The sequence below is a fragment of the Xenopus tropicalis genome, chromosome 10, assembly GCF_000004195.4.
Source record: "Xenopus tropicalis strain Nigerian chromosome 10, UCB_Xtro_10.0, whole genome shotgun sequence".
NCBI classification, from domain to species: domain Eukaryota; kingdom Metazoa; phylum Chordata; class Amphibia; order Anura; family Pipidae; genus Xenopus; species Xenopus tropicalis.
The window spans coordinates 49,509,156-49,523,100 of record NC_030686.2 but is presented as its reverse complement, the minus strand read 5'-3'; the positions used below and the strand labels follow the sequence as shown (position 1 = coordinate 49,523,100).

Sequence of the window (13,945 nt, the reverse complement as noted above, 5' to 3'; positions counted from 1 at the left end):
CAGAGGCTATTATCCCCCCCACTGCTACTATAGGCACCATCTCTCCCTACTATACCTGCTATCCCACAGCCCCAGTCCCTTCCCAGAGGCTATTATCCCCCCACTGCTACTATAGGCACCATCTCTCCCTACTATACCTGCTATCCCACAGCCCCAGTCCCTTCCCAGAGGCTATTATCCCCCACTGCTACTATAGGCACCATCTCTCCCTACTATACCTGCTATCCCACAGCCCCAGTCCCTTCCCAGAGGCTATTATCCCCCCACTGCTACTATAGGCACCATCTCTCCCTACTATACCTGCTATCCCACAGCCCCAGTCCCTTCCCAGAGGCTATTATCCCACTGCTACTATAGGCACCATCTCTCCCCTACTATACCTGCTATCCCACAGCCCCAGTCCCTTCCCAGAGGCTATTATCCCACTGCTACTATAGGCACCATCTCTCCCTACTATACCTGCTATCCCACAGCCCCAGTCCCTTCCCAGAGGCTATTATCCCCCCCACTGCTACTATAGGCACCATCTCTCCCTACTATACCTGCTATCCCACAGCCCCAGTCCCTTCCCAGAGGCTATTATCCCACTGCTACTATAGGCACCATCTCTCCCTACTATACCTGCTATCCCACAGCCCCAGTCCCTTCCCAGAGGCTATTATCCCCCCACTGCTACTATAGGCACCATCTCTCCCTACTATACCTGCTATCCCACAGCCCCAGTCCCTTCCCAGAGGCTATTATCCCCCCACTGCTACTATAGGCACCATCTCTCCCTACTATACCTGCTATCCCACAGCCCCAGTCCCTTCCCAGAGGCTATTATCCCCCCACTGCTACTATAGGCACCATCTCTCCCTACTATACCTGCTATCCCACAGCCCCAGTCCCTTCCCAGAGGCTATTATCCCCCCACTGCTACTATAGGCACCATCTCTCCCTACTATACCTGCTATCCCACAGCCCCAGTCCCTTCCCAGAGGCTATTATCCCCCCACTGCTACTATAGGCACCATCTCTCCCTACTATACCTGCTATCCCACAGCCCCAGTCCCTCCCCGGGCATTTCCAGGAATTCCCCTTGGCAGGTATCATTACTAGAGACTGTGAGTATTTCCCAGAGGGCCTCACTCATCGTTCTATCAGTACAGGAGGGCCCCCCCGGCTTTGGTGTTTTCGTCAGCTCTTTTTAGCCCCTGTCAGACTGTTGTTACTCGGGGCTGTCAGGGTGCTGCTTGTTGTGACAGCCAATCAGTTTGTGTGGAAGTGACACCCGGAATCCCTGACAAGGGAACCTTCAGAACCAGCGACCCCGGACGTTTGTTTGTCCGAATATTCCGCTTTGTGCAGGAACTCAAAGGGCAAGCGGCTTTGTGGGATCTTGTTTCAGTTGTGCGGAGCGACGGTCGGGATATTGACTTTAGTTAATCCCATGTAGGTGAGTAGTAAGGGCGTCAGATCAACCCCGAGTAGCGCTGACAGATCCCAGCTCCCTGCCGCATCCAAAATAAACAGAGGAGTAACACCTTGGCCTTTGCTCTGTGCCGCCCGTCCCTGCCGCTATCTGCCCGGGCCTGCGGTACCGTTGTTTGGATTTGCCTCGTGGATTCCCAAAGCTTCTTCCTTATCTTAAAATCTCAGTCATGAGTATAATGTACCATTATGTGGGCCGCTAAGCTGACGCTCAAACCTGTTTGGGTTCCCTTTGTCACTATGAGATTGGGTAAGGATGGCAGGTTCTCTGTGGGGCCCTATAGGGCCCAGTCCAACTCTGTCTGATGAATGTAGGACTTACCAGAATGTCATGTGGGTTTCCCAGTGGTTCCGCAGCCCCAGTTGGGTTTTTATTGGTGCTACTGTATATTGCACTGTGGTTGGGTAACTGGTGAGAGGGTGGGTAATGAGGTTTTGCCCCACTGGGAGCTGTTGAGCTGCCCCGACCCGTGTTCTGAAGGTTCTAGACGTGATGGTTTCATTAAAAAGGAATTTTCAGCGCTTTCTGGTTTCCGTTTGAAGTGGTGAATGTGCCGGAAAGCAACAATTTGCTAATAATTTCCTTCCGGTGCCGGAGCGAGTCACTTCCATTTAGCAGGGCTTCAAGGTGCTGGCGCTGAGATCCTGCTGGGTCTGTATCGGGCCAACGCCGTGACTCTCCGGTGCCAACAGCCCTGGCACCATCTGCCGTGACCTTTATTCCATAGCCAGCAGGCAGCATGTATACCCTGTGCCAGGGCAGGACAGGCTCGTTTACATCATTCACTTTATACTCCCCCCAAGCTGTTTAAGTACTACAAATCCCAGCATCCTTAGCCAGGCTGTACCATCTTGGGAAAAATGGTGGGTGAGTGGTACAAGTTTATTGCTAATCCCAATCTCCATCTTCTCTCTCCAGCCTGTAACTGCAACCTGCACGCCCGGCGCTGCCGATTCAACATGGAGCTGTTCAAACTGTCAGGGCGGCGGAGCGGCGGTGTCTGTCTAAACTGCCGGCACAACACAGCGGGGCGGCACTGCCACTACTGCAAGGAGGGTTACTACCGGGATATGACCAAACCCATCACCCACAGAAAGGCCTGCAAAGGTGAGACCCCCCTAAGGTTTGTGTTCTGCTTGCACCGCTGTCTCTGTTTGTAGTCTGCTTGCTGAGGGGCCCCGGGGGGCCTCAACCCCCGCTGCTACTTTCTGTGAGACTATTGACCTGATCCTGACTGCAGAGTTTGAATTGTTGCCATAAAGCGAGAGGGAGCTGCTGTTCTTTCTGCCAAGTGGAAGTAGAGACTCTGAAGCATTAAAAATGGGGTTGCACATTGTAAATCCTTATTATATTATGTATGAACCCTCTGTGATCCCAGCAGATTGGCCAGTTTGTATATTGCTGTTCACTTTTTACCCTATAGGGGAAATGGGGCGGGGCCAGCTCTCAGGCATCTTTTCTGTCTCTCCAGCTATAATGTTAGGCCTTTAGCATCCAGCAACTCTATGGTGACTGTACATTCTCCCACCTCTCTGTACTAATAAGTGCAACTCTATGGTGACTGTACATTCTCCCACCTCTCTGTACTCATAAGTGCAACTCTATGGTGACTGTACATCCTAGGGATCAGAACCTGCCACCTCTCTGTACTCATAAATGCAACTCTATGGTGACTGTACATTCTAGGGATCAGGACCTCCCACCTCTCTGTACTAATAAGTGCAACTCTATAGTGACTGTACAGTCTAGGGATTAGGACCTCCCACCTCTCTGTACTCATAAGTGCAACTCTATGGTGACTGTACATCCTAGGGATCAGGGCCTCCCACCTCCCTGTACTGATAAGTGCAACTCTATAGTGACTGTACAGTCTAGGGATTAGGACCTCCCACCTCTCTGTACTCATAAGTGCAACTCTATGGTGACTGTACATCCTAGGGATCAGGGCCTCCCACCTCTCTGTACTAATAAGTGCAACTCTATGGTTACTGTACATCCTAGGGATCAGAACCTGCCACCTCTCTGTACTCATAAATGCAACTCTATGGTGACTGTACATTCTAGGGATCAGGACCTCCCACCTCTCTGTACTAATAAGTGCAACTCTATAGTGACTGTACAGTCTAGGGATTAGGACCTCCCACCTCTCTGTACTCATAAGTGCAACTCTATGGTGACTGTACATCCTAGGGATCAGGGCCTCCCACCTCTCTGTACTAATAAGTGCAACTCTATGGTTACTGTACATCCTAGGGATCAGGACCTCCCACCTCTCTGTACTAATAAGTGCAACTCTATAGTGACTGTACATTCTAGGGATCAGGACCTCCCCACCTCTCTGTACTTATAAGTACAACTCTATGGTGACTGTACATTCTAGGGATCAGGACCTCCCACCTCTCTGTACTAATAAGTGCAACTCTATGGTGACTGTACAGTCTAGGGATCAGGGCCTCCCACCTCCCTGTACTGATAAGTGCAACTCTATGGTGACTGTACAGTCTAGGGATCAGGGCCTCCCACCTCCCTGTACTGATAAGTGCAACTCTATGGTGACTGTACATCCTAGGGATCAGGGCCTCCCACCTCTCTGTACTGATAAGTGCAACTCTATGGTGACTGTACAGTCTAGGGATCAGGGCCTCCCACCTCCCTGTACTGATAAGTGCAACTCTATGGTGACTGTACATCCTAGGGATCAGGGCCTCCCACCTCTCTGTACTGATAAGTGCAACTCTATGGTGACTGTACATCCTAGGGATCAGGGCCTCCCACCTCTCTGTACTGATAAGTGCAACTCTATGGTGACTGTACATCCTAGGGATCAGGGCCTCCCACCTCTCTGTACTGATAAGTGCAACTCTATGGTGACTGTACATCCTAGGGATCAGGGCCTCCCACCTCTCTGTACTGATAAGTGCAACTCTATGGTGACTGTACAGTCTAGGGATTAGGACCTCCCACCTCTCTGTACTAATAAGTGCAACTTTATGGTGACTGTACATCCTAGGGATCAGGACCTCCCACCTCTCTGTACTGATAAGTGCAACTCTATGGTGACTGTACATTCTAGGCATCAGGACCTCCCACCTCTCTGTACTAATAAGTGCAACTCTATGGTGACTGTACAGTCTAGGGATCAGGACCTCCCACCTCTCTGTACTGATAAGTGCAACTCTATGGTGACTGTACATCCTAGGGATCAAGGCCTCCCACCTCTCTGTACTGATAAGTGCAACTCTATGGTGACTGTACAGTCTAGGGATCAGGACCTCCCACCTCTCTGTACTGATAAGTGCAACTCTATGGTGACTGTACATTCTAGGCATCAGGACCTCCCACCTCTCTGTACTAATAAGTGCAACTCTATGGTGACTGTACAGTCTAGGGATCAGGACCTCCCACCTCTCTGTACTGATAAGTGCAACTCTATGGTGACTGTACATCCTAGGGATCAAGACCTCCCACCTCTCTGTACTGATAAGTGCAACTCTATGGTGACTGTACATCCTAGGGATCAAGACCTCCCACCTCTCTGTACTGATAAGTGCAACTCTATGATGCCTTCTGAAAGCAGGTCTATTTAGCTCAACCCAGCAGGAATATATAAATATTCAGCGTACAGGGAGGCCAGTGAAAAGGGTTAATAGCATGCAGCAGTGAAGCAGTTAATGTTGGCTGGTAGCTGCACCCCCCTCCCCGGCCGCTCTCCCCCGGCGCAGGTGTGCATACCAAGGGACAGTGGGTTGCATTGAACAGGTTAAGCAGAGAAAGCAGAGGAGGGAGGGGACGGCTGGGTACAAAGGCTCGGGCGCCCGAGGAACGCTCCCAGACATCTTTGTGGGGCTCGGGTAGATAGGAGGCAGCGCAGGGGAGTCACGGCACAGAAAGTCCCCATTAATCCACTTACAAACAGAGGGGAGAGGGGAGGGGGGGTAACATGAGCCGACGGGCGCAGGTGTTGCAGGCCTCAGGTGAGGCTGTTCCCACAATTGCAGACAAATGGTTCGGCCGCTCACAATGAATTCTGGCACTGGCCGCCAGGCTACCCTCTCCGGATATATCTGGGGCTAGCGGCTCCATCTGCACCCATACCTGCCCTCTGTATCCCTACATACCCCCATACCTGCCCTCTGTGTCCCTACATACCCCCATACCCAGAGCCCCTCTGTGTCCCTACATACCCCCATACCCAGAGCCCCTCTGTGTCCCTACATACCCCCATACCTGCCCTCTGTGTCCCTACATACCCCCATACCTGCCCTCTGTGTCCCTACATACCCCCATACCCAGAGCCCCTCTGTGTCCCTACATACCCCCATACCCAGAGCCCCTCTGTGTCCCAACATACCCCCATACCTGCCCTCTGTGTCCCTACATACCCCCATACCTGCCCTCTGTGTCCCTACATACCCCCATACCCAGAGCCCCTCTGTATCTCTACATACTCCCATACCCAGAGCCCCTCTGTGTCCCTACATACCCCTATACCCAGAGCCCCTCTGTGTCCCTACATACCCCCATATCAGACCCAGCAGTATCAGAACTTGCTCACAGGAGATGATTTATTGTTGCAATGGGACATGGGCCCTGGGTCAGACACCTCCCAAATGCCCGGTTTGTTTCCCCTTTACTTTCCCAGCTGTGCCCCCCCCACTTGGATTGGGTTTCCCTACAGCACAGAGCAACCCTAGAGCCTTTATTGTTTATTTAAAAATAACAGTGCGTTCAGCCCAAATATATCACATTTTTTAAATAACTCTCTCACCATTCTAAGGCAAGTTCTGCACCTTGGGATTCCCTGGGGGCCAATGAGAGACCGGCGCCGTGACCTTTACTGCCTTCCATTGAGAGTCACATGACCGATACGCCAGGTGTTACTGCGTCCCGAGCCGCCTTGCTTTACAGCAGAGCACCTGTGTGTGGGGGGCAGGTGTACTTACACTATAGTACCCCCCCCCCCGTGTCTCAATGGGCCCTTCCTTCCTATTCTATAAATACTGCTTTCTTAGGGGTCAGTGGCTCGTGTGACAAATTGTAGCACCGACTGCATTGTTCCCTATGTGTAAATATTTATTTATAGAGCTATGGCATGTGGGTGCTCCCCTGGGGGGGGGTACTGACCCATAAACACGTCACTGCCATTAGTACAGTTTGGGCCTAGGGGGTACTGACCCATAAACACGTCACTGCCATTAGTACAGTTTGGGCCTAGGGGGGACTGACCCATAAACACGTCGGTGCCATTAGTACAGTTTGGGCCTAGGGGGGACCGACCCATAAACACGTCACTGCCATTAGTACAGTTTGGGCCTAGGGGGGACTGACCCATAAACACGTCACTGCCATTAGTACAGTTTGGGCCTAGGGGGGACTGACCCATAAACACGTCACTGCCATTAGTACAGTTTGGGCCTAGGGGGGACTGACCCATAAACACCTCACTGCCATTAGTACAGTTTGGGCCTAGGGGGGACTGACCCATAAACACCTCACTGCCATTAGTACAGTTTGGGCCTAGGGGGGACTGACCCATAAACACGTCGGTGCCATTAGTACAGTTTGGGCCTAGGGGGTACTGACCCATAAACACGTCACTGCCATTAGTACAGTTTGGGCCTAGGGGGGACTGACCCATAAACACGTCGGTGCCATTAGTACAGTTTGGGCCTAGGGGGGACCGACCCATAAACACGTCACTGCCATTAGTACAGTTTGGGCCTAGGGGGGACTGACCCATAAACACGTTGGTGCCATTAGTACAGTTTGGGCCTAGGGGGGACCGACCCATAAACACGTCGGTGCCATTAGTACAGTTTGGGCCTAGGGGGGACTGACCCATAAACACGTCGGTGCCATTAGTACAGTTTGGGCCTAGGGGGGACCGACCCATAAACACGTCGGTGCCATTAGTACAGTTTGGGCCTAGGGGGGACTGACCCATAAACACGTCGGTGCCATTAGTACAGTTTGGGCCTAGGGGGGACCGACCCATAAACACGTCGGTGCCATTAGTACAGTTTGGGCCTAGGGGGGACTGACCCATAAACACGTCACTGCCATTAGTACAGTTTGGGCCTAGGGGGGACTGACCCATAAACACGTCACTGCCATTAGTACAGTTTGGGCCTAGGGGGGACCGACCCATAAACACGTCACTGCCATTAGTACAGTTTGGGCCTAGGGGGGACCGACCCATAAACACGTCACTGCCATTAGTACAGTTTGGGCCTAGGGGGGACTGACCCATAAACACGTCGGTGCCATTAGTACAGTTTGGGCCTAGGGGGGACCGACCCATAAACACGTCACTGTCATTAGTACAGTTTGGGCCTAGGGGGGACTGACCATAAACACGTCACTGTCATTAGTACAGTTTGGGCCTAGGGGGGACCGACCCATAAACACGTCACTGCCATTAGTACAGTTTGGGCCTAGGGGGGACCGACCCATAAACACGTCACTGTCATTAGTACAGTTTGGGCCTAGGGGGGACCGACCCATAAACACGTCACTGCCATTAGTACAGTTTGGGCCTAGGGGGGACCGACCCATAAACACCTCACTGCCATTAGTACAGTTTGGGCCTAGGGGGGACTGACCCATAAACACGTCGGTGCCATTAGTACAGTTTGGGCCTAGGGGGGACCGACCCATAAACACCTCACTGCCATTAGTACAGTTTGGGCCTAGGGGGGACTGACCCATAAACACCTCACTGCCATTAGTACAGTTTGGGCCTAGGGGGGACTGACCCATAAACACGTCGGTGCCATTAGTACAGTTTGGGCCTAGGGGGGACTGACCCATAAACACATCACTGCCATTAGTACAGTTTGGGCCTAGGGGGGACCGACCCATAAACACGTCGGTGCCATTAGTACAGTTTGGGCCTAGGGGGACTGACCCATAAACACGTCGGTGCCATTAGTACAGTTTGGGCCTAGGGGGGACTGACCCATAAACACGTCGTGCCATTAGTACAGTTTGGGCCTAGGGGGGACTGACCCATAAACACGTCACTGCCATTAGTACAGTTTGGGCCTAGGGGGGACTGACCCATAAACACGTCACTGCCATTAGTACAGTTTGGGCCTAGGGGGGACTGACCCATAAACACGTTGGTGCCATTAGTACAGTTTGGGCCTAGGGGGGACTGACCCATAAACACGTCGGTGCCATTAGTACAGTTTGGGCCTAGGGGGACTGACCCATAAACACGTCGGTGCCATTAGTACAGTTTGGGCCTAGGGGGGACTGACCCATAAACACGTCGGTGCCATTAGTACAGTTTGGGCCTAGGGGGGACCGACCCATAAACACGTCGGTGCCATTAGTACAGTTTGGGCCTAGGGGGGACTGACCCATAAACACGTCGGTGCCATTAGTACAGTTTGGGCCTAGGGGGGACCGACCCATAAACACGTCGGTGCCATTAGTACAGTTTGGGCCTAGGGGGGACTGACCCATAAACACGTCGGTGCCATTAGTACAGTTTGGGCCTAGGGGGGACCGACCCATAAACACGTCGGTGCCATTAGTACAGTTTGGGCCTAGGGGGGACTGACCCATAAACACGTCGGTGCCATTAGTACAGTTAGGGCCTAGGGGGGACCGACCCATAAACACGTCGGTGCCATTAGTACAGTTTGGGCCTAGGGGGGACTGACCCATAAACACGTCGGTGCCATTAGAACAGTTTGGGCCTAGGGGGGACTGACCCATAAACACGTCACTGCCATTAGTACAGTTTGGGCCTAGGGGGGACTGACCCATAAACATGTCACTGCCATTAGTACAGTTTGGGCCTAGGGGGGACCGACCCATAAACACGTCGGTGCCATTAGTACAGTTTGGGCCTAGGGGGGACTGACCCATAAACACGTCACTGCCATTAGTACAGTTTGGGCCTAGGGGGGACTGACCCATAAACACGTCACTGCCATTAGTACAGTTTGGGCCTAGGGGGGACTGACCCATAAACACGTCGGTGCCATTAGTACAGTTTGGGCCTAGGGGGGACTGACCCATAAACACGTCGGTGCCATTAGTACAGTTTGGGCCTAGGGGGGACTGACCCATAAACACGTCGGTGCCATTAGTACAGTTTGGGCCTAGGGGGGACTGACCCATAAACACGTCGGTGCCATTAGTACAGTTTGGGCCTAGGGGGGACTGACCCATAAACACGTCGGTGCCATTAGTACAGTTTGGGCCTAGGGGGTACTGACCCATAAACACGTCACTGCCATTAGTACAGTTTGGGCCTAGGGGGGACTGACCCATAAACACGTCGGTGCCATTAGTACAGTTTGGGCCTAGGGGGGACCGACCCATAAACACGTCACTGCCATTAGTACAGTTTGGGCCTAGGGGGGACTGACCCATAAACACGTTGGTGCCATTAGTACAGTTTGGGCCTAGGGGGGACCGACCCATAAACACGTCGGTGCCATTAGTACAGTTTGGGCCTAGGGGGGACTGACCCATAAACACGTCGGTGCCATTAGTACAGTTTGGGCCTAGGGGGGGACCGACCCATAAACACGTCGGTGCCATTAGTACAGTTTGGGCCTAGGGGGGACTGACCCATAAACACGTCGGTGCCATTAGTACAGTTTGGGCCTAGGGGGGACCGACCCATAAACACGTCGGTGCCATTAGTACAGTTTGGGCCTAGGGGGGACTGACCCATAAACACGTCACTGCCATTAGTACAGTTTGGGCCTAGGGGGGACTGACCCATAAACACGTCACTGCCATTAGTACAGTTTGGGCCTAGGGGGACTGACCCATAAACACGTTGGTGCCATTAGTACAGTTTGGGCCTAGGGGGGACTGACCCATAAACACGTCACTGCCATTAGTACAGTTTGGGCCTAGGGGGGACCGACCCATAAACACCTCACTGCCATTAGTACAGTTTGGGCCTAGGGGGGACTGACCCATAAACACGTCGGTGCCATTAGTACAGTTTGGGCCTAGGGGGGACCGACCCATAAACACCTCACTGCCATTAGTACAGTTTGGGCCTAGGGGGGACTGACCCATAAACACCTCACTGCCATTAGTACAGTTTGGGCCTAGGGGGGACTGACCCATAAACACCTCACTGCCATTAGTACAGTTTGGGCCTAGGGGGGACTGACCCATAAACACGTCGGTGCCATTAGTACAGTTTGGGCCTAGGGGGGACTGACCCATAAACACATCACTGCCATTAGTACAGTTTGGGCCTAGGGGGGACCGACCCATAAACACGTCGGTGCCATTAGTACAGTTTGGGCCTAGGGGGGACTGACCCATAAACACGTCGGTGCCATTAGTACAGTTTGGGCCTAGGGGGGACTGACCCATAAACACGTCGGTGCCATTAGTACAGTTTGGGCCTAGGGGGGACTGACCCATAAACACGTCACTGCCATTAGTACAGTTTGGGCCTAGGGGGGACTGACCCATAAACACGTCACTGCCATTAGTACAGTTTGGGCCTAGGGGGGACTGACCCATAAACACGTCGGTGCCATTAGTACAGTTTGGGCCTAGGGGGGACTGACCCATAAACACGTCGGTGCCATTAGTACAGTTTGGGCCTAGGGGGGACTGACCCATAAACACGTCGGTGCCATTAGTACAGTTTGGGCCTAGGGGGGACCGACCCATAAACACGTCGGTGCCATTAGTACAGTTTGGGCCTAGGGGGACTGACCCATAAACACGTCGGTGCCATTAGTACAGTTTGGGCCTAGGGGGGACCGACCCATAAACACGTCGGTGCCATTAGTACAGTTTGGGCCTAGGGGGGACTGACCCATAAACACGTCGGTGCCATTAGTACAGTTTGGGCCTAGGGGGGACCGACCCATAAACACGTCGGTGCCATTAGTACAGTTTGGGCCTAGGGGGGACCGACCCATAAACACGTCGGTGCCATTAGTACAGTTTGGGCCTAGGGGGGACTGACCCATAAACACGTCGGTGCCATTAGTACAGTTAGGGCCTAGGGGGGACCGACCCATAAACACGTCGGTGCCATTAGTACAGTTTGGGCCTAGGGGGGACTGACCCATAAACACGTCGGTGCCATTAGAACAGTTTGGGCCTAGGGGGGACTGACCCATAAACACGTCACTGCCATTAGTACAGTTTGGGCCTAGGGGGGACTGACCCATAAACATGTCACTGCCATTAGTACAGTTTGGGCCTAGGGGGGACCGACCCATAAACACGTCGGTGCCATTAGTACAGTTTGGGCCTAGGGGGGACTGACCCATAAACACGTCGGTGCCATTAGTACAGTTTGGGCCTAGGGGGGACTGACCCATAAACACGTCGGTGCCATTAGTACAGTTTGGGCCTAGGGGGGACCGACCCATAAACACGTCGGTGCCATTAGTACAGTTTGGGCCTAGGGGGGACTGACCCATAAACACGTCGGTGCCATTAGTACAGTTTGGGCCTAGGGGGGACTGACCCATAAACACGTCGGTGCCATTAGTACAGTTTGGGCCTAGGGGGGACTGACCCATAAACACGTCGGTGCCATTAGTACAGTTTGGGCCTAGGGGGGACCGACCCATAAACACGTCGGTGCCATTAGTACAGTTTGGGCCTAGGGGGGACTGACCCATAAACACGTCGGTGCCATTAGTACAGTTAGGGCCTAGGGGGGACCGACCCATAAACACGTCGGTGCCATTAGTACAGTTTGGGCCTAGGGGGGACTGACCCATAAACACGTCGGTGCCATTAGAACAGTTTGGGCCTAGGGGGGACTGACCCATAAACACGTCACTGCCATTAGTACAGTTTGGGCCTAGGGGGGACTGACCCATAAACATGTCACTGCCATTAGTACAGTTTGGGCCTAGGGGGGACCGACCCATAAACACGTCACTGCCATTAGTACAGTTTGGGCCTAGGGGGGACCGACCCATAAACACGTCGGTGCCATTAGTACAGTTTGGGCCTAGGGGGGACTGACCCATAAACACGTCGGTGCCATTAGTACAGTTTGGGCCTAGGGGGGACTGACCCATAAACACGTCACTGCCATTAGTACAGTTTGGGCCTAGGGGGGACTGACCCATAAACACGTCGGTGCCATTAGTACAGTTTGGGCCTAGGGGGGACCGACCCATAAACACGTCACTGCCATTAGTACAGTTTGGGCCTAGGGGGGACTGACCCATAAACACGTCGGTGCCATTAGTACAGTTTGGGCCTAGGGGGGACTGACCCATAAACACGTCGGTGCCATTAGTACAGTTTGGGCCTAGGGGGGACTGACCCATAAACACGTCGGTGCCATTAGTACAGTTTGGGCCTAGGGGGGACTGACCCATAAACACGTCGGTGCCATTAGTACAGTTTGGGCCTAGGGGGGACCGACCCATAAACACGTCACTGCCATTAGTACAGTTTGGGCCTAGGGGGGACTGACCCATAAACACGTCACTGCCATTAGTACAGTTTGGGCCTAGGGGGGACTGACCCATAAACACGTCGGTGCCATTAGTACAGTTTGGGCCTAGGGGGGACTGACCCATAAACACGTCGGTACCATTAGTACAGTTTGGGCCTAGGGGGGACCGACCCATAAACACGTTGGTGCCATTAGTACAGTTTGGGCCTAGGGGGGACTGACCCATAAACACGTCACTGCCATTAGTACAGTTTGGGCCTAGGGGGGACCGACCCATAAACACGTCACTGCCATTAGTACAGTTTGGGCCTAGGGGGGACTGACCCATAAACACGTCGGTGCCATTAGTACAGTTTGGGCCTAGGGGGGACCGACCCATAAACACGTCGGTGCCATTAGTACAGTTTGGGCCTAGGGGGGACCGACCCATAAACACGTCGGTGCCATTAGTACAGTTTGGGCCTAGGGGGGACTGACCCATAAACACGTCGGTGCCATTAGTACAGTTTGGGCCTAGGGGGGACTGACCCATAAACTGTATTGTATTGTCCCATAACCTGGTACCGGTACCAAGGGAAAGCTCACTATGGGGATAGTTATTGTGCATTTTGTCTCCCTGTTGCCGTCGGTGGGCTTGGCGCTGCCCGCTGTGCCAGGATAAGTATGAGAGGTAATTTGGTTCCGAATGTGCTTGAATATAGAGCCTGCATGGTTTGTTCCCATTTGTGTGCCCCCCTGCTCCCTTCCCATGGTATGTCCCTCCCTACCCAGCATCCCCTGCCCCCCCCCCCGTGTGATGCTCAGTCTCGCTCTATATGTTGTATGTATGTTCCTGTGCCAACCCCTTCTCGTCTGTTCCACCCCGCAGCCTGCGATTGCCATCCGGTGGGTGCGGCCGGCAAAACCTGTAATCAGACCACGGGGCAGTGTCCTTGCAAAGATGGCGTGACTGGCATAACGTGCAATCGATGTGCCAAGGGCTACCAACAAAGCCGCTCGCCCATTGCCCCCTGCATAAGTATGTCTTACTCCTAGTCTTTTCTATT

The 13,945-nt window shown here is 53.2% G+C and overlaps 1 protein-coding gene across 6 annotated transcripts in view; it reads left to right on the top strand.

Moving 5' to 3' along the window:
- Nucleotides 1-13,945, top strand: part of LOC100493770 (netrin 1) — a 116,215-nt gene that overhangs the window by 85,697 nt on the left and 16,573 nt on the right. For 5 of the 6 annotated variants that reach the window (XM_031894499.1, XM_031894498.1, XM_031894497.1 and 2 more), the window contains 2 exons: nt 2,393-2,581; nt 13,768-13,917. In XM_031894499.1, coding sequence (XP_031750359.1) covers nt 2,393-2,581; nt 13,768-13,917 — 339 coding nt within the window. The remainder of the gene's footprint in view (nt 1-2,392; nt 2,582-13,767; nt 13,918-13,945) is intronic. The other variant, XM_031894501.1, reaches the window with a different exon arrangement.